This window comes from Clarias gariepinus, chromosome 28, assembly GCF_024256425.1.
Source record: "Clarias gariepinus isolate MV-2021 ecotype Netherlands chromosome 28, CGAR_prim_01v2, whole genome shotgun sequence".
NCBI lineage: Eukaryota > Metazoa > Chordata > Actinopteri > Siluriformes > Clariidae > Clarias > Clarias gariepinus.
Genome location: NC_071127.1, coordinates 18,295,602 through 18,316,840, shown reverse-complemented (window position 1 = coordinate 18,316,840; position 21,239 = coordinate 18,295,602). Strand labels below are relative to the sequence as shown.

Here is a 21,239-nt window from a genome sequence, read left to right as displayed (position 1 = left end):
GCGTGTGTGTTTCCTTCTCAGACATTCTCTGTGGCAACGTTCTGCTTCCTTTCCCATATTTTATTGATTTTTCTTCCTGTTGATTAGAGAAGTATGAATGGATAGATTTGTATTATTGATTTCCTTTTTTTTCGTCAGTGGTTTTTTCTTTTTGTACTGTGCGTTTAAAAAAAAAAAAAAAAAAAAAATATTAAAGGATAAAGTTGTCCTGTACATACATATATATAAAAACACAAGTACTGTAGTCCACGTTTGTTCGATGGCTTCCCCTCCTCCCCCCTTCTGAACCCTTTACACATAGACCTAATGTTTGTTTCATATTTTTTTTATTTTGTAATATATATATAAATATATAAATATAAATATAAATATTAAGTAAATAAACAAGAAAAAGACATTTACATCATTTTGGATGTGAATGTCTTTTTTAAGAAAACATTTTTGGATGTCGTGCTTTTCTGTGTTGTGTGTTTGCTTCATTAAGCTGGAACACTTTACATACGGTCATGTATAAAAATATTTACTCTATAATATTTGTATATGTTGTGTAAATCATATTTTTAAACTTTTCACCTGGCTGCAGAAACAACGCTGAGTGCAGCACCGGTTTATTCAGTGCCACAAGTGTGAGCTCATCTGCTTAATCATATATATTTTGTTTTGAAAGTTTTAACAAAATGTTCGCCTTTTTTCCTGCAGACTGCTAGCTCAAATCTGATTTTAATTTTTTTGCCCACATCCAGTTTGGATTCAGTTTGGAATTAGATTGCACTCACGTATTCTGAACAGTCACAAAACGCACTGAATCAGATCTTTGCAAATCCACTCTGTAAACCACATAAAAAGGTGGCATGAAATCGGATTCAGATCAGATTCCTAAAGATGTTTTAGTCTGGACATTCCACCCACTTGAATCAGATTTCACATTGTCCGTTTTGTCTCTCACAACCCGAAGTCCACATATCACGTCGCATGGCACGGGGATCCATGATTAAAAGATGAATAAGGAGGCGATAGAAATACGTAATTATAACTTTGTAGATAGTTACGTTGCTCTCCTCAGGTGGTTACACAGGGTTGTCTTTTTTTTTTTTTTTTTTTTTTTCAACTTTTGGCACCATTACCGCCAAGTATATAAAAGCCATGCCCTTGAATATTCTGTGTGGATAAACATGGTTAAGTCAGACAGAAAAGCATCTGACTTGACTGTAGTGTGGAAACGGAGAACAGTTGTCCCTGGACAGGGTGAAATGTCTGATTTGCACTTTGTGAGGATTCAGGTAAAGCGAGAGGGGATGTACAGGAACGGAGAAAATTACAAGAGCAATTATACGCAGCATCATTACCATGGCAACCAATGCAGATAGGTCAACAATGGGTCAGATTTGAGCTGCCAGTCTGAACCGAGCCAAATCTCATCACTTTCCAATAACATCTACATAAAACCATTGTACATATAATTGCTAACCGGTGAATCACCCAAAAAATATATTTTTTTAATTACTCCAGCTGGGTTTTTACAGACTGGGTCACGCTTATCTGTTGACCTGCAAGACAGAATTGGTTTAACACACAGACCTGGGAAAGGAATCAAGCAGCATTGAAATGCCTGAGAACACGGTAGCCTCCATCATTCTTAAATAAAAGAGATTTGGAACATTTGGTTAGCTGTATGAACTTTATTACTTAATCCTGTATGTACCAATGTACAATTTAAGAACATAAAATTCAAAGTTTACAATCTATTGATTCTGGAGAATATTTCAAACATCCGGGGATAAGTACAGGAAGGCAGGTTTAATTATGTAATTGCTCACTATAGAAGCTTACACACTCACCTAAAGGATTATTAGGAACACCTGTTCAATTTCTCATTAATGCAATTATCTAATCAACCAATCACATGGCAGTTGCTTCAATGCATTTAGGGGTGTGGTCCTGGTCAAGACAATCTCCTGAACTCCAAACTGAATGTCAGAATGGGAAAGAAAGGTGATTTAAGCAATTTTGAGCGTGGCATGGTTGTTGGTGTCAGATGGGCCGGTCTGAGTATTTCACAATCTGCTCAGTTACTGGGATTTTCACGCACAACCATTTTTAGGATTTACAAAGAATGGTGTGAAAAGGGAAAAACATCCAGTAGCCTATGCGGCAGTCCTGTGGGCGAAAATGCCTTGTTGATCCTAGAGGCCAGAGGAGAATGGGCCGACTGATTCAAGCTGATAGAAGAGCAACTTTGACTGAAATAACCACTCGTTACAACCGAGGTATGCAGCAAAGCATTTGTGAAGCCACAACATGCACAACCTTGAGGCGGATGGGCTACAACAGCAGAAGACCCCACCGGGTACCACTCATCTCCACTACAAATAGGAAAAAGAGGCTACAATTTGCACGAACTCACCAAAATTGGACAGTTGAAGATTAGAAAAATGTTGCCTGGTCTGATGAGCTTCGATTTCTGTTGAGACATTCAAATGGTAGAGCCAGAATTTGGCGTAAACAGAATGAGAACATGGATCCATCATGCCTTGTTACCACTGTGCAGGCTGCTGGTGGTGGTGTAATGGTGTGGGAAATGTTTTCTTGGCACACTTTAGGCCCCTTAGTGCCAATTGGGCATCGTTTAAATGCCACGAGCTACCTGAGCATTGTTTCTGACCATGTCCATCCCTTTATGACCACCATGTACCCATCCTCTGATGGCTACTTCCAGCAGGATAATGCATCATCTCACAAAGCTCGAATCATTTCAAATTGGTTTCTTGAACATGACAATGAGTTCACTGTACTAAAATGTCCCCACAGTCACCAGATCTCAACCTAATAGAGCATCTTCGGGATGTGGTGGAACGGGAGCTTCGTGCCCTGGATGTGCATCCCACAAATCTTCATCAACTGCAAGATGCTATCCTATCAATATGGGCCAACATTTCTAAAGAATGCTTTCAGCACCTTGTTAAATCAATGCCACATAGAATTAAGGCAGTTCTGAAGGCGAAAGGGGGTCAAACACCGTATTTGTATGTTGTTCCTAATAATCCTTTAGGTGAGTGTATAGTCGGTGCACAACATAAAGTGGCAAAGTGGTCAGCACTGTCGCCTTGCACCTCCAGGGTATGGGTTTGATTCCCTCTCTGGGGTCTGTGCACATGGAGGTTGCATGTTCTCCTTGAGCTTGGTGGGTTTCCTCCCACATGCATGCAGAAAAGACTAATTAATTGGTGTCCCCAAGTGTGTGTGTGTGTGTGTGTGTGTGTGTGTGATTGTGCCCTGCGATGGCTTGGCACCCCTGCCTCATGCCCTATCTCTCCTGGGAGAGGCTTCAGGCCCTCTGTGACCCTGTAGTGAGTGATTTTGTACATCTGAATTGGGATCTCTGAATTGCGTTGCTAGGCAACAAAGTGAAGGAGAAAAAAAAAAACATGGCCGCCTCCATGTGTGTTTCTATTAGCAACAACCTAGCGGCTAAATGTGATGAGTGATGTGTTCGTCATTAAATCAACTGTAGAATCAATATTATAGATATAATTAATGAATAAATAAATCCGCGTTGTCTGATAAGCTACAAAATATTTAATCTTTACAAGCGCTTGTGTGCGTTAGTGTCTTTCTCTGAGCCGCCATGTTGGATTTCTGGACTGTTCGGACTGTCCCATTCTCCCGGGTCGCTGGGGGGGCGGGCGCGGATTGTACCATCCGATATTGCTTTTTGTTTATATGTGTATGGATTAAATGTTAAATATTGTGTTTTTTTAAGACTCATACATTGTATTTAACCGATTATTAATCTCTTACAAGCTTTAATGTGGAGTATATGAGTGACACGTGAGCCGATTCCCCCCCCCGTGTCAGCACTCTGAATGGTTTGTTCCTCCCCCCCCCCCCCCCCCCCCCCCGCGTCATTGTGACGTGACTCGGCATTTTCTCACTTGCTGTCACTTTTCTCGTAATAAATGAGTGTTTTTGAGCTTTTCCGCGGATTTTTTATGGAGCCAGGAGGCAACAACCGTGGTGGTAAGCCGAGGTTCGTCCTTTTTTTCTTGATTTTCATATTATTGTGGAAATATCTTACGTTATATTCACAAACCAGTCCAGTGTTAGCTGTTTGTGTGTTTTTTTTTAGACCAGATGTTTTTTTTAATCAGCTGTGAATAAACAGGAAACTCTCACTGACTGAATATCAGGGGTATAAAACATATATTTTCATAAATATCTCGGCGAGTAAGGTTTTCCTTAGAGTTTTTTAGTCAGAAAAGTGTTCTGCAGGTGACGTCATTCCAACATGGCGGCTCCCAGTCAGAGTAGTAACCACAGGACCTGTAACACTTAACCTTTAGGTTATTCTCACACACACACACACACACACACAGATTTACCTCAGTCAGCGTGCAGAAATAATCAGTTATTAAACACACAACACTGATTAGTGTACTGCTAACAAACAAACCATTTCCCTATCTCCCAAACCATGTTGTAAACACCTGACCATCTCACACACACACATGTGATTTTCCACCCAATCTGTTACCACACACTCTTGTTTAGAATGTCTTTGTGTCCTGTAGGATTACAGTTTTACTTCGCTGGAACTACAGGGCTTAAATCTGGAGCTGAACTGGAATGTGGCTGCATGCCTCTTCCATTGTGAAGACTGTTGCTTCGTTTCAGGGTCGTACCCCATACACCCAAGTAAACCCCGTGGATTTTTAAAAAGGATGGTCAGGTGTTCACTTAAAATTGTAATTAGAATCTGAAACAAATCTCGGCGTTAGCTATTACAAACATCTAGTTTTTAGTCACTTGTGTTTGTTAAAGCGTTTAGAAATAAATATGATCTCCGGTCTTTTTTTGGCAGGGAGCCTTTCTTTGATGGGCTGATCCATCATGATGATGATGATGATGAAGGGGAGGACGGATTTCATCACGAGTTCTTGGACAGGTTCGATGATGTGTTCAGATTTGGATTCAGTCTCGGGCCAAATGGAATGCGCATCCAGGAGCCGCAGGTGTTTGGCCAAATACTCCAGGATATGGAGGACATATTTGCCGGCCTAGGCCGCTTCGGTCGTGGTACGCTCCATCTCTTTAGCTATTACATCATATTGTTACATCATGTCTTTTCCTTTGTATCATACATGGCTTCCTGTATGAGATTTTAAACTCAAGGCTGCATCCAAAATCGGTCCATCAGGTATCTGTAGGTCATTTTTGGTTCAGTGACTACGTCATGCTGAGGGTGGATGAGTGGGTTTTACTTGTCATGCTGCACACTTTAGTCTGAAAATTGGCTGAATTTACAATATTATACAACTAAATAAAATAAAAAAATACTGGCTCCTGTCCTGGAGAAAGTGGGTTATTATTGTTCATTGCTTCTTTCAGAAACTCTGCAAAGTTAAAAGCACACTATTATATTGAATGTCTTCTTCTTCTTTGTTGTTTAATCCATTAGGTACAGTGGGTTACATTACTGCCAACTATAGGTCTCATTCTCTCTCCTCTTCACAGCCTCTTAAAGCCGATATTCCAGACTTTAAAATGTCTACTGCTTTCTTCCCTGATCTTGTCTTTTCTGGTCTTGAACTCTGTCTGCTTTTTATACGTCACTTTCTCACACCATATCTTCTCGACACTTTTCTTCTCTCTAACACTCCACATCTTTAGTTGGAGTTCTGTAGGTTGCATCACCACCACCTATAGATCTTTCTCTCTCTCCTTAGCTTCCCTGTCCTTTAAAGCAGACTTTCCAGTCCAGTCTTCCTCAAAACAACATTAAATGCTTCCCTCCCTGATCAGTGACTCCCCATTGTAAAAGACTTTTAACATTGCCTTTTACTCTCCCCTAGTTCTTAGAGCTGTGACGTCATATTTAGCCTTTCCTGCGATGTATTTCCTGCATGAGAGTAATACATGCTTGAAAGACTTACCTTCATGGCATCATCTTAGTCAGAATGTCTTTGTTTGCTGTAGCATTACAGTTTCTCTGGAACTAAGCAGCTTAAACCTGTTTCAACATGACATTGATCCCATGCACAAACCCAGACATGTAATTTTCACGTATCTAATCCTCTTTGGCTGATAGTGCAGGTAGTCCCAGACTTACAAACATTTGAGTTATAAATTTCCGCAGATAGAGACAGACCATGGGAACAAGTCACAGAAATAAGCTTGTATGTATTAAACAAAAAGAAACCAAAAACCGATATACCGATATACAATTATCTACAATATTTTCTGTGTAAGTGAATGTATAGGAAAAAATGCGTCAGTCTCACCGTTTTCAATGAATTAGTCCGGGAGCATGATGATAGAAAATGTCTTGTTAAGCTGTCCTGAGGGTGAATAATCCTAATTTCTGAAAATCCTCAACAAAACAGAGTTCACAGTCCAATACAGTGGAAAACTGCTCTGAGACAAAATGTCATCTGCGGTTCCTCTCATGATTTAAAGGCGCAGAGACAACACTGTTATATTTGACATGTGAGATTCTTTTCCATAAGCGCAGTTTAGGGCTGTAGCTATAGAATATTTTAGAAATTGAGTTCTCTACCGAAAATTTAATCGAGTAATCGGATAAAATGTACTTTTGCTTAATTAAAAGCAATGTAAAATATATAAGAGAAACAAAGATTAAGTGGTTATCTTTTTAGAAAAATCAATTTTTTTTTTAAATGCATACAGCATTTTATCAAAAATTAACATTGTCATTATTCACAATACAAGGAATAGTTTAAACCCCTATCTCACCTATGCGGTTTGACTCTCGGTGAGATGCGGTGTTAGGCACCATGAGCCGCCGCGACTGCCCGCTGCCATTTCGCTGACGTTCCGCGAAGGTCTGCAAGCTTCCGTGAGGACCGGCAAAAAAATTAAACATTCAAAAAAATGCAAACATACCAAAAAAAAAAAAATATTTTAATGACTTTAAGGATAAAAAAAAAAACTAAGGCACGCATTGAAATAAATAATCATACAGTGGATTGGATGCTTTACATTGTATATTTGTGTCAAAGGCATATAAAACTAACTTTGTCTAACTTAAGAACAAATTAGACTTAGAAACTGTCATCTTTTTTCCCCCCAGATTTGCCCAGTATCGAGGCTCCACCGCAGGAGAAACCAGACGACAAGAGAAAAGGAGGAACCGGGAACCCTCTCAGAGATTTCATGTTGAAGAACCCAGACGATCCTGCTCGTAATTTGCCCTCTGTAGCACCTAGAGATGTGAATCCTTCCTCCCCTGGTGGCTCAGGTGTACCCAGGAGCCCTTTCTCTGACTGGACACCATTCTCCAGGGTGAGAAAAACACTTAAGTTTTAACTTGGGAAGCTGAATCAGGAGCTGCAGGCGGCGCAGGAGTCGGTCTAACTGTAGTGATATAGTTTCAGACTTTCGATGTTCTGTAACAGGCTTTAAAAGAAGGATGTTAAGGTTTATTAGAGCTGAATGTTATTTCAGTTTAAGGACACGTGGAGTGAGCGAACAAGACCACGCGAGGAAGAAAGGAAGGAGGATGGAGGTGAGTGACTTCACCACAACTGCTTCAAATGTCTCTCACCGCATCACTTAATACTTATAAGATTAAAATCAGGAGACACTGATGGACAGACAAATACATTACCACCGGGGTTTAGCTAAGTAAATAATTTAAAAGGCTTTTACTAAATAATTACTGCGGTGATTTATGTTTCAGCTGCAACTGAACGGTGAAGGGATTCTCATTTGTGTAGACATTGTTAAAATTTTTGTAGTTTTGTCTAATTTTCCTCAATTTAAGCCAGAGCACATGTGCCATAAAGTCATAAAGTCGCGCCCCTTTATCGGACTAAATTGTCCCTTTACAGCGTCTGTACAAGTCGCGTCTGTAGAGTGTGTGTGTAGAGTGTTTTATATTCTTAATATTCTTGTATATAGAAAGTTTTTAAATTCTAGAAACATGTCCATGCAGCTGCTGTGACTTGTGTTTTCGTTTACTCGGAGCTTGCGCATGATGTGCGGGCTGGATTTTTAACTGTACGTTGTCTCAGATCTCCCGCACTATTGATATGAGGGTTAACAGGAAAATACATTTGGAATCGAGTCTCTCTATTTATGCTGTTTAGATTTTTGTCCTGACTTTTTGTTTTGACACCCAGATCTAGATTCTCAGGTGTTTTCAGGAGGACTGGACCAGATCTTAACGCCGACTCCCTCACAGCCAAGTATGCGCTCCTTCTTCAAGTCTGTAACTGTTACCAAAGTGGTTAAACCTGATGGGGTGAGTGATCCCGTTTGTCCTTGTCCTCCCAATAGCTAGATCTCTTTAATCATACAACACCCATCAGCTAGGCAAGGTCTGTTGAAATCCAGTACTGGAGGGTCAGTGTTTAGTACCGTTAGTAAACACACTCACTGAACCTGGTGTTTAACAGATCAGCTGAATTAAATGTGTGGCTTAGATTATAGCGACCCTGTTCTAAACTGTGCTGTTAAAGGAAAATAAATGTCCTTAGAGTGGAAACAGATTATTTCTATAAAACTGTTCGATCTGGAGTGTGTTATTACTCACCTCAATGTCAGTGTGTTTCAGTAATTCCATTAGACAGACCATGAATGTGTACTAAATCATCCTTTATGTTGTGTGCGCGCGTCTCTACAGACAGTAGAAGAGAGACGTACAGTCAGAGATGGCCAGGGTAATGAAGAGACCACGGTGATCCGCTCAGGAGGTCCTGGTGCTCAGGAAGGTCCACGAGATGAAGCTGCTTCTCTCACACCAGGTCACAAGTCAAGAGCAACAATAAATAATATTTCGTTATATAAATAAGTATGAATCTCTATTTGTGGTAAAAACGGTGTTTTATCTGTTTAAAACCGTGCTTGGTGTTTGTTCTTAGGTGAGACCGGCCAGTCCTCCATGTTCTCCAGGTTTTTTGGTCGCTTCGGAAGGTGAAAACAAACAGGACTGGAGGACTTCTGAGGATGAGAGAGAGAGAGAGACATAAGAACAGACCAGAAGAGGATTAAAGGCTGTGACAAACTACTGACTGCTGATTATTCATCTGTAAAATATATTTCTCAAACATTGTTCAGTGTAAAAGTGTGTGTGTGTGTGTGTGTGTGTGTATAGGTGTTAAGATTTCCAGAATGTAAATAAAAGATATTATATTTTATGAACGGTTTTGCAGGAGTCATGCTGTTTACTCGTCTCTGAAATTTTACAAACGAATGTTAAAGAAACAAGAAATTAAACGATTTTCCCCTTTTGTTTTCAAAACAAATAGTGAAGAGCCTTTGATTAGATAATTACTGCAGTGATTAATATGTTTCAGCTGCAGCAAGTCTTTAAGGCTAACTGATGCAGTGAGGAGTTTCTCATTTCAGTTTCAGAGTCAAATTATTGTCCTGCACTGAGCAAAGAAAACAACTAGGGAGATAAAGCTGAAATCACTGGAATGGGGTACGAACTGTCCGACACTTTATTTATTTTGAATCGGCACCGGCGCAGAACAAAATGTGGTCCGAAAAGTCATGAATGGTCATAATCAGAGAACGCTTGGTGAAGTGGCGTGGGAAAATAAACAGTACAAATGAGTGTAATGGTAAAAGCATTTCCACACACAGTTAATGAGAAATAAACAGCTGTGTCCATAAGAGAACCACTTGTTAGTGAGACTTAACAGAAAACAAGTCTTCAGTTTGTTAAGAAGCATAAAGATTGGAATTTGGAGCGATGGAAAAGGTCATGTGACCTGATGAGTTCAGATTGATTGTATTCCAGAGTGATGGGCGTCAGGTTAAGGAGGGAAGAACATGAAGCCATGCATCTTATCGTGCACAGTGTCCACTGTACAACCCAACAGGTTTTTACTTGATGTTTACTCTGATATTTAAAGTGCTCGTGATGAATAACTCAGTTATTGATTTATTAAACGCATGCATGCGTTCGTGTCTTTGCTTGTGTGGAATTTAGTTGCAAACTCAGCACTTTTTGAAAACTGTACAGCGCCATCTGTTGCCTTGTGAGATTAACTAACGTAATGATATGAGGGCGTTTATCTTCTCTTCCTGTGGGTTGATTGTGATGAAACAAAATTCATTCAGTAGTTTTTCAAACAGACACATTTCCAAAAAGCATCTTGATGTGTATTGTTTCGCAGATATCTTTAACGTAGAGATACGCCCACTTTACAGTTTTATTATATGTATAGAAGATGATTCATGCACAGCAAACTCACACAAGAATGAATTATAATTTATTATACTTTTCTGTTTTAAAAAAGTTTTAAATTTTGCAGTATAAGTTATTTATTAATTTTTTTGAAGCATCTGTAAGTCTCTCTATGTAACGCTCAATTATTTTTCTTATCAAAATGCTTTGCTTTATTACTTTAATATAACTCAATAAAATATTTATCCAACACACACACACACCCATACTGATAGTGCATATTATACTGTATTCAAGTGCTGAAATTATGACAATGACTTCTTCTTCAAGTCAAACCGGGACTTTGGATTGTACAGAATAACAGAGTTCTGAGAGTGAAAACTCCCTTTATTCCTCTGTATAATCCACTGATACACTAATGCACTTATCACAGTGTTTCATTAGTGGAACTGGATTCATGATCTAACTTCTTGTCTGAAACGCCGGCCTCCCAGGAACTCCTTTAATGCCCCATTTACGTGTGTAAATGTCTCGGAGCGAGGTCAGGACTGTAGGGGGGACGTGACAATAACTTCCTGTGACATGCGAGTGGTGTTGTGTCTACTGTCCCCACAGACAGATGTGTCTCTTCCGCAGATTGGTGACAAATAATCTGTCGAATTTCAGGAATCAGTTCCACTCGCTGAATGTTCACGGTTAATTTCGCTCCAAGTCTTCTGTAAATGTCAATCACGCTATCGCCTTCATTCCCCAGGAAATTTCACCAAAGGTCCTGTTTTGACTTGAACACTCCTCGTACATCATCTGAGTGTGTTTGTTTTTATCTCTGTTATCTGGATGTCATCTGCAGTGCTCTTTAGACAGAATGTAAAGCACAACTCATTTTATGGCATGAAATTGTTATTGCATGCAGTTTGGTTTGTCTCACACACACACACACACACACACACACACACACACACACACACACACACACACACACACTGTGGCACATGGTACATGTTGAATGTGCAGGGTATTAGACTGGGCTGACATTAAGTGCTGATCGAGCTCGTTTCCTTCGAGCAGTGTGTGAGCCGTGAACACACACTCCGTAAGTAAGATCTGGAAGCCCGTGAGAGTGTGTGCCTGGAGAAACATGGACGAAGTGTTAAAGAGATGCAGAATCAGCAGTCGCCTGGTTAGAGAATGTTTTGCTGAGTTTCTTGGGGTGTACATACTAATAGTAAGTCTGTTTATTCTCTTATACACACACGTGTCTGCATTATTATATTTTTTACCAATTATTAATTTTTCTCGTGTTTCTGAACAGAGGAGAATTTCACGTTAGACGTGGATGAGACTCGAACCTTACTGAACTACTGCGTCTCAAATCGTCCTTCTTTAAAACACTGTTTAGGGATTTATTTATGAACCGAACGCGTCTTCATTAAGAGACACTGGTTACTTTGGGGACTTTGAGCTTTCAGGCCCAGTGAGAGCGCAGAGGGAAACAGGAAAAGGTTATCAACCTGAAAATCTCTGAATCACACTTTTGGATTAATGATTAACCATCACGGTGTGGCGTTATAGTTTTATATAAATGATAAAATATTTAATAGAAGCAAGCGTGAGAGATCTGATGAACAAATACCCATTTTATTAGAAAAAAGGTCTTTAAAAACAAGACTACTTCTATCTGCCGATAGTTTCTTTGGCTTCGGAGAACTTGAGTGTTGTAGGATCCGTCTGGAAATACATCACCTCTCAGGGTCTCCAGTGATTTATCTATAGCTGTTATCTAATATCTAATCAGCCGATCACATGGAATTGTCTCGATGCATTTGGACACGTAGACACGGACAGGAGGACCTGCTGAAGTCCAAACTGAGCACTGAAGGATGGTGATTTAAGTCCCTTTGAAAGTGGCATGGTTGTTGGTGCCAGTTGATACTGAAGATCAGAGTAGAATAGCCAGACTGGTTCGAGCTGAGAACACAACATGTTGAACCTTCGAGCAGCAGGAGACCACGCAGGGTGTGGCTCCTGAACAGCTAAGACCAGGGAACCAAGACTTGGTGGTGTTTGTCAGATGAGTCTCGACTTCTGTTGAGACATTCCGACGTTAGGGTCAGACTTTGCCGTAAAACAACATGAAAGCATGCATCCAGCCTGCCTTGGATGGTGGTGATGTAATGGTGTGGAGGAGATTTACTTGGAACCTTTGTACCACCTGAGTCTGGTTTAAATGCCACGGTCTACCTGAGTATCGTTGCTGATGGTGTCCATCTCTCTAAGTCCAGCAGGATAATCGTCATGTCACAAAGCTAAAATCATCTCAAACTGGTTTCTTCAGCATGACGGTGAGGTCACTGGACTCAAACGGTAGAGAGAATCCTTTGGGATGTGGTGGTGATGTGATGTGGAATCCATCATGGGATGTTCAGCCGAAAACAATCTGCAGCAACTGCGGTCATATCAATATGGACCAAAATCTCTAGGGAATGGTTCCAGCACCTTGTGGAAAAATGAAGGCAGTTCTTAAGGCAAGAACAGTTCAACTTAGTACTAGCGAGGTGTACCTAATGAAGTGGCCGGTGAGTGTATGAGTGTGTATGTGTGTATGTGTATGACATGCCTGAGTCCTGAAGCTTCGATATTATTTGATCTGTGCATCGGATATGCTGAAGACACAGTGTCTCTCTGGGATGTTTGTTTCCTGATGTCTTCCAGAGACAGTGTGTGACTCTAAAACCCCAAGCGATGCACACATGGTATAAAATGGTCTTCAGTCAGGTGCTGGACCACCGAGATTGTTTTTATTCTTGTTAAACAAAATGATCAAAATGACGGTGAGGTTTCCTTCTTTCTTATGACATCACAGAATCCTCATTTACATTTTCTAAAAATAGGATTTTTATTTTCCAAGGTCCTCCTCTGTGATGTTCTCGCACTGGCCACATCTCAGGAACCGGACGTGATAAACCACAGTAATAAACTTGGCATCAAAATAGAGCTTATTAAACCAGGAATCAGAAAATATGGTGTTCCTTATATGTTGATGTTTTTGACAGTAGAGGAGAAAGTGCATCTCAGCCTTGACCTCATCACTCGTACCCTGAGCACACAGTCTCTCCAGGTTCCTACATGTGTTGATTGGTGCTTTTTTTCTGAATTTTGAGGAAATTTCTAGAGAATTCTTCATGCAGGGACTCTGTGGGATGTTTGTCCCAGCGAGTGTAGTCGTGTTGATGGCGTGGACCTCAAACCTCACATCTGTACAGCGCAACAGGCGCAATGACACTATCAAAGATTTTACACCAGATTCTAATTGGGATTTGTATTCTGGATTGCATATAGAACATGCTTTCGTGCTTTTTCTTTCAGTGCATTCACTCCCAGATCAAAGCCTCCGGAGGCGCTGAGTTTCAGTCCCAGGTAGTTATAGTGTAACGCATGCTCTAGGGTGGAGTTTCCCAGAGTGAACACCTGTCTGCTTTCCTAAGATCTGGCCTTTTTTTGGGAGATGTCAGAGACCAGTTCTGAAAGTACCGCTCCAGCAGGTCCACGCCCTGTCTCACCCCACGCCCTGTCTCACCCCACGCCCTGTCTCACCCCACGCCCTGTCTCACCCCACGCCCTGTCTCACCCCACGCCCTGTCGAGGTTTATGCTGCATTAGTTGTTTAAGATAGATGGACTTGATGATGTCATATACTTTACCCCCCTCACCACTTGATAAAATAATCCTGTGTGTCAAATCAAATCAAATGCTTTTTTAAAGTCTACAAAACATGCAAAAATGTTTGTATTGCTTTTTTGGTGAACATGTTGGTTGGTTAGAGTGTGTAGGGTGTAGAGATGATAAGTGGTGCTCTCTCTCTCTCTCTCTCTCTCTCTCTCTCTCCTCTGCATGTCGTCTCGCTGTAGCTGTTTGGCTGCGGCTCAGTCGCTCAGGTCACGACTTCGGAAAACACTAAAGGAGAATATTTTTCCATCAATCTGGGATTTGCTCTGGGCACGACATTTGGTATTTATGTGTCCAAAGGAGTCTCAGGTAAGCGTCATGTTCAAACAAACAAACTAACAAAAACATCTCATACACATTACCCTTAACATTTAATCAGGTATGGCTAATTAAGTAATTTCCTTTATTTTTTTTCTTCTGCTCCTTTTCCTTCCAAACATTTGCTTCCTTTCTTATCTTCTTCTTCTTCTTCTTTGTCTTTTGGCTGTTTTCTTTCAGGGGTCGCCACAGCGAATCATCTGCCTCCTCTGCTTCCTCTTCTCTCACACCAACTAACTTCATGTCCTCTCTCACTGCGTCCATAAATCTCCTCTTTGGTCTTCCTCTAGACCTCCTGCCTGGCAGTTCCAACCTCAGCATCCTTCTACTGATATACTGTATTCACCATCTCTCCTCTGAACATGTCCAAACCATCTCAATCTGGCCTCTCTGACTTTATCTCCAAAACATCTAACATGGGTTCTCGTGGACTCATTCTTGATGTTATCCGTCCTTGTCACTTCCAAAGAGAACCTCAACATCTTCATCTCTGCTACCTCTGTCTTTAAAAAAAAAGTTTCAAGGCTCAGCCTCAAAACAAAAGATCTACAGTGCCTTGCAAAAGTATTCACACCCCTTTACCTTTTCCACATTTTTTCACATTACAACCACAAATGTAAATGTATTTTATTGGAATTTTATGACCAAAACAAAATGGTGCATAATGGTGAAGTGGAAGCTCCCTCTACTCTGAGACTCCTAACTAAACTCCAGTGGAACCAACTGCCTTCAGAAGTCACCTGATTAGTAAATAAAATACACCTGTGTGTAATTTAATCTCAGTATAAATACAGCTGTTTTGTGAAGCCCTCAGAGGTTTGTTAGAGAACATTAGTGACCAACCAGCATCACGAAGCCCAAGGAACACACCAGACAAGTTGTGGAGAGGTTTAAAGCAGAGTTAGGTTATATGAAAAAAAATAATCAAGTCACGGAGCACTGTTCAATCCATTATTTAAAAATGGGAAGAGTATGGCACAACTGCAAACTGACCAAGACATGGCCGTCCACCTAAACTGACAGGCCAAGCAAGGAGAGCATTAATCAGAGAAGCAGAGAAGCATTTATATGTAAAACACTTTGAAAACCAGGTATCATTTTCCTTCCACTTCATAATTATGTGCCACTTTGTGTTGGTCTATCACTAATAAATTAGGATAAGGAATCACAGTTATTACAGGAATGAAGTAGATGAGATGCACGGTGGTGTAGTGGTTAGCACTGTCACCTTGCACCTCCAGGGTCCGGGTTCGATTCCCGTCTCTGTGTGCATGAAGTTTGCATGTTCTCCCCGTGGCTTGGTGGGTTTCCTCCGGGTACTCCGGTTTCCTCCAACAGTCCAAAGATATGCAGGTTAGGCTGATTAGTGTTCCCAAATTGCCCGAGGTGTGTATGTGTGTGTGTGTGCCCTGTGATGGATTGGAACCCTGTCCAGGGTGCCCCGTGCCCTAACCCTCCTGGGATAGGCTCCAGGTCCCGCGACCCTGAATACAGGATTAAGCGGTATAGAAGATGAGTGAGTGATAAGATGAGTAGAGGAGATATCACATGACTATCCTGTCTGCTGTTCTTGTCTCATCTCTCAGGAGCTCACCTGAACCCTGCCGTGTCCCTCAGCCTGTGTTTCCTCGGCAGGTTCTCCTGGACTCGGCTGCCGTTCTACGTTTTGTCCCAGATATTCGGTGCCTTTCTGGCCGCAGCCACTGTCTCTCTGCAGTATTACGGTGAGAGAAAAAGGTTTAGTGTCGCTTTAGGGTGATGAGGTGTTGGTGATGGTGGTAGTGATGGTGGTGGTGATGGTGGTGATGATGATGTGTCATGCTGAGCATGTACTGTATGTGTCTCTGCTTGTGTGTCCAGATGCCATAATCCATTACAGTGGCGGGTCCCTTACAGTGAGCGGTCCCAGTGCCACAGCAGGAATCTTCTCCACTTACCCTGCAGAATACCTGAGTGTATGGGGAGGTGTCGTGGACCAGGTGACTGGTTCTGGAACATAAATCTATACAAATAGAAGAAAAGTTTCATCTGAACGTCGGTCATAACTTCCTCTTTCAGTGATCTTTACGTTTCACACACTGAAACCCGAAACCAGTCTCAATTTGGTTAAAAGAAATTCTGTCTGTCTGTATGTCTGTATGTCTGTCCAGACAGATTTTGTCACAGCATCATGCAAAACTGGCTGGACAGAATTGAATTCAACTTTGTCAGTTCCTTCGATATCTGCCTGAAGTTTAACCTGCACCATAAATGAATTCAAATGTTGGGTTGAAGTAAAGCGTTGAGAGCAGTTATGTGGCGGATTATAAACTGCGAGTTTTGACAGTGTACCATGCACGAGTCAAACTGTGGGCGCGTCTTAAATCGACTGCTTTATTCAATCTACTTTTTCAATTTCTCATCTGTGATTCATCCTCTGATTAACGAGCAAGACAAGATACTCAACCTTACAAATGTGATTTGTTTATTACGCTCTTGAATGATGTCACCGTGTCACTTACACTGAAAACAACACGACTGTTAATAATGAACTAATTCCTTTAATGTAACACTGAACCGTTTGACTTAAAGTGACTGACGCTGAGATGGTTCTCAGGTGATCGGCACCGCAGCCCTGATGGTGTGTGTTCTGGCTCTGGGTGACAGCCGTAACGTTCCTGCCCCTCCCGGTCTAGAACCCGTGCTGGTGGGAGCGGTGGTCATGGTGATCGGAGTCTCCATGGGCTCTAACAGCGGTTACGCAATCAACCCGGCACGAGACATCGGCCCTCGGGTCTTCTCCTGTATTGCCGGCTGGGGCGATGAGGTGTTCAGGTCAGTCCAACACACACACACACACACACACACACACACACACACACACACACTGTCTTTCTGGGGTTTATTGGGCCTCCCCATATGATCTGCTCCAGGTCACAAAATCTAAATACATACAGGCTTTGTGTTTTAATACGGTACTATGACAGTATTGTGGGAAGATGGACGGCTTTGAGCATTAAAACTAGAATATTAATATAATATAAATATAGTGTTTGATAAATAGGCAGCATGGTGGTGTAGTAGTTAGCACTGTCGCCCTGCACCTCCAGGTTCCGGGTTCAATTCCCGTCTCCCGTCCTTGGTGGGTTTCCCCTGGGTCCTCCAGGTTCCTCCCACAGTCCAAACACCTGCAGATTGGGCTTATTGGCGTTCCCAAATTGACTGTAGTATGTGAATGAGTGTGTGTGTGTGTGTGTGTGTGTGTTCCCTGCGATGGATTGGCATCCCGTCCAATAAATACAGGATAAAGCGGTTTAGACGATGAGTGACTGAGTTAGTATTTGATAAATAGCGTGTAGCTGGACTGCTAGCTAAATGTCTCTCAGACTCCACCCATCTACCAGCTTCGTCCCATCACGGTTAGGTTCGTAAAGTGCTTTACCTTCTCCACTGTTCACCTGATTCTCATCTCACGATTACAGTAAAGAGAACCAAATACCTCTGGATCAAGAGTTTTACGCCACAATGTTCATAAAGTTCAGCTCTCTCTCTTTGTTGTTGTAAATTTATTGCTTTAAAAGAATTATATGAGTAATTAATAATGTTAATAGGTATAATGTTGCTTGTATAATTCTTCCATTTAGCGAGTCATCATCAGGTTATCAGATTGTGTCTGCTTGTGGAACGTCACACCACATGAAGCATGGCTGTGAGTGATAAATAACAGGACAGGCTTTACTCCGACACGCTGTGTTTCTGTGGCAGGGCCGGAGCTGGGTGGTGGTGGATCCCCATAGTGGCCACTTGTGTAGGCGGACTGGTCGGCTCTCTGATTTACCAGCTGCTGATTGGTTTGCACCATCCTGAACTCGACGCTACAGAGAACCTGACCCTGGACAAGGTGCAGGACCTGGAGCTGGAACATTCACAGAAAGAGTGTGAAAAACAGGAGTCGTTTAAAGTCATGCAGGAGCGAACCACATGAGGTCCCGTTCACCCGACATACTGGGGAGAAAAACAGTCAGTTATTGATAATAAGTTATAATTGAGCATTGATATAAATCCATTCTTCGTCATACACACAAGTAAATAAACACTAATGATTGAACTGTTCCTTATAAACTTTCACAAGCTGGTGTTCATCACCATCAGAGTAAAAAACCCCTGTGACCGCTAGCTCATATAACGTTAATGTTATTATTATTTTTTTATGTATTACAATTTATAGACTAGTCTATAATAACTTTAATTCCTGAACGAAGGAGTCGGATCAGGTGAGAGCACATTTGTATCAGTAGTCAGAGGTAACATCGTTTTCTGTCTAATGGAAATGTTCAGATTTTCTGAATCTTTCTACAACAAATGGACCACGTCAGGCGTTCAAGTCAAACTGGGACTTTTGATTGCGCAGAATAACAGAACACAGTTACAAGAGTAAAAACTCTCTTTATTTCTCTATATAATCCCCTGATACACTAATGCACTGATCCCAGAGTTTCACTAGCGCTCGGACACCATCAAGGTAAATAAAGCATGATCAGACCGTCTGCTTCACATCTGAAACGCCGGCCTCCCAGGAACTCCTTTAACAGTCCAAACTTGTGAAAATGGCTTGAAGCGAAGTCCGGACTGTACGGGGGACATATGGCATTAACTCCAGAGACAAACGTCTTCCACAAGTCAAGTTATCCAATGATTTTTAAAGATCAGGCGTTCTACTCGTTCATGGGAACGACTGCAGTGGGCTAAGTGTCTCATCACCGTACTGGACTCTTCTATAAATGTCAAGCAGTTTAATGCCTCAATTCACCAGAAATGTCATATGTCCATATAGAAACGGATGAATAGTATGTGTATGTTGGTTTTTCTTTTTAATTAATGTATTATATACTAAGCTTTCTTTATTCAATCCTTTAGTGAAGTTATGTGGAAATATTTACTTAACCCAAAGCAAACTAAACATTTCTGATGGATTCACAAATGTTTCAAAAATGTTTTGTACTCGTTTGTGCATATTGTGGAAAATTTTATTGGCCTATAATTGTAGTCAAGTGTGAGGTACGAAATACCCAGAAGGCCTCTGTTCAACAGGCCGTGATCCGCTCGTTACAATAAGAGAGAAGGCGCCTGGACGACAAATTGGGGAAGTGAGAAATATACAGGTAGACGGCAGGGATAGGAAACAAAGCAATAAGTAAAAATGATAATACTAGGAAAAATAATAATACTTACAATATTCACTCCGTTTTATTTTGTTTTATAGCTGTTTACTCATAACTAACGATAATTAAGCAGAAAAGTATGCGAAGTGTGACCCGAGAACAACCCGTACACACAGAGAGCAAGAAATAAGGAACTTTAAAGCAGGCAGATCATAATGGAAAAGTGCAGAAAGTTCTTTACCAAAACAAGATTAACAGAGACACTTAGGAAAAGTTCAAAGAAATAACTTTCAGTTCCGTTTTTTTCTGGAAACAGAGCACAGATGGCCAGACTTCCTGTTTTAAAGCTAAAAAACAAAGAGATGAATAGTTAATAATCACTTTATATTATACTACATAACCAAAATTTATCAATGAAGGTTGTAACTTTTGAATATTAATTAATAACTATAATTGATTATATACAGTATGTATACATTATGGATTAGTAAACATCAATGTTTAAAATCACATGGGTTAATAATCAAATTATGATTTAAGAAGAATAGGATTATTTTATGAATCAAAATATTAATGATCAGTCTTTTAAATAAGGAGAAATAATTATAATAATTATGCAATAATAACAATATTTAAAATAATATAATCTAATGCAATCAAGCTTTGACAAAATTAATCATATTGACTGTAGATGGACTTAAGTCTAATTATTATTAATTATATTCTTCAGATCATAAAAAGAATAAATAAATAAAGTTTAATAAAACTAAAAATTAACCAATAAATTATTTCAATAACTTTACGGAAAGGTATTGAATAGGAAAATAGGAAAGAAAGAATAAAATTACTATGCATCTTAGAAAAAGCTTAAAACTGTCGCAGAATGATAATTTACACTATGATCCATTTTGCAGAAGTCAAAACGGTTTTAATCAATAGCTTGCACATCCAAACTTCACCAATGCTTATTTTTACTGTGTTTTCAGACTAGCAAGCAGAAATCACTCGTGATTTGTAGTTTTTATATATATATTTATTTTTCTTGTGGGTGCGTAGTGTCTAATATTAGACAATGTTGTCACTTAGGGAAGTGAAAGTTCTTTCTTTCTTTTTGTTGTTCCAGCTAAAAGGAATTGACGCAGATTAAATAAAACAGTGTTTCTCCTGGCATTTATATTCACAGCTATAAAGTGACTGATCGATCAAACAACTTGCAATGGATGCTTTATTCATACAGTATTTAGTAAGCATTTTATCCTATAGGGGTCATTGTGGATCCAAGGATGGAGAAAAGATGAAAAGATGGAGAAAAGATCTTTTGAGGTCGACTCAGACATGAATAAATATGAGATGAGAGGGGAAAATTATGTACCTGGGAGATGCCACATCAATCGGACCGGAACAAAAGTAGCTTACATCTAATGAATATTAAGTATCATTTGACTTAAGGAGGAGCAAACAATGATGTCATTGCTACGTAAGGGTATATATATCATGTAAAATTGGGGAAGTAGGGGATCTTGTGGAATTTTCATGGGGTGTCTGTTGTCTTCTGGCTGGCCAGTCCAGTGCTGTCCATTTACTTCTGGTTGCAATAAACCTTTTTACTCTTTTAATACTCAAGTAGTTGTAGGGTTTGTGTTTAGAAAATTGGTGCAGATCACAAAATTTGCCACGACAATAAGGTGATCACACATAACATCTAAAGGGTGTTTCCATGTAGTGACGCCCACAGAACTCTGTAGTCTTCCGTAGGTTTCTAGTTGTTTTGCCGTTGCTGTGCTGTTCCAAGCTGTTGTACTGGCCACACCCAATGTTTTAAATGATATCTCTGATAGTTTTTTTTTTCCAGGCCAATGATGGCCTTCTTCACTCTTTCAACCTCGAGCTTAGTGTTCGAT

General features: G+C 40.5%; 2 protein-coding genes across 2 annotated transcripts; both read left to right on the top strand.

Annotated features, from left to right (window-relative positions):
- The first annotated feature begins 3,906 nt into the window (after window positions 1-3,906).
- Window positions 3,907-9,155, top strand: hax1 (HCLS1 associated protein X-1). The gene is made up of 7 exons (XM_053489781.1): window positions 3,907-4,027; window positions 4,859-5,073; window positions 7,088-7,299; window positions 7,462-7,522; window positions 8,139-8,260; window positions 8,642-8,762; window positions 8,880-9,155. The coding sequence occupies exons 1-7, from the start codon at window positions 3,957-3,959 to the stop codon at window positions 8,933-8,935; spliced, it is 858 nt and encodes a 285-aa protein (XP_053345756.1). The 5' UTR covers window positions 3,907-3,956; the 3' UTR covers window positions 8,936-9,155.
- Window positions 9,156-11,153: 1,998 nt separating this feature from the next.
- aqp10b (aquaporin 10b) lies at window positions 11,154-19,743 on the top strand. Its single transcript, XM_053490517.1, has 6 exons — window positions 11,154-11,378; window positions 14,062-14,188; window positions 15,784-15,921; window positions 16,058-16,176; window positions 16,794-17,011; window positions 17,942-19,743. Exons 1-6 carry the CDS (start codon window positions 11,292-11,294, stop codon window positions 18,159-18,161), a joined length of 909 nt encoding a protein of 302 aa, XP_053346492.1. The 5' UTR covers window positions 11,154-11,291; the 3' UTR covers window positions 18,162-19,743.
- The last annotated feature ends 1,496 nt before the right edge of the window (window positions 19,744-21,239 follow it).

What these genes read in the sequence shown, in the direction of transcription:
- hax1 (XM_053489781.1), top strand. Translation starts at nt 3,957, where the DNA reads ATGAGTGTTTTTGAGCTTTTCCGCGGATTTTTTATGGAGCCAGGAGGC. An exon ending in CCTAGGCCGCTTCGGTCGTG is followed by an intron (nt 5,074 to 7,087) that starts GTACGCTCCATC and finishes TTTTCCCCCCAG; the next exon opens with ATTTGCCCAGTATCGAGGCT. An exon ending in AAGTGGTTAAACCTGATGGG is followed by an intron (nt 8,261 to 8,641) that starts GTGAGTGATCCC and finishes GCGTCTCTACAG; the next exon opens with ACAGTAGAAGAGAGACGTAC.
- aqp10b (XM_053490517.1), top strand. Translation starts at nt 11,292, where the DNA reads ATGGACGAAGTGTTAAAGAGATGCAGAATCAGCAGTCGCCTGGTTAGA. An exon ending in TGTCTCTCTGCAGTATTACG is followed by an intron (nt 15,922 to 16,057) that starts GTGAGAGAAAAA and finishes TTGTGTGTCCAG; the next exon opens with ATGCCATAATCCATTACAGT. An exon ending in GGGGAGGTGTCGTGGACCAG is followed by an intron (nt 16,177 to 16,793) that starts GTGACTGGTTCT and finishes GATGGTTCTCAG; the next exon opens with GTGATCGGCACCGCAGCCCT.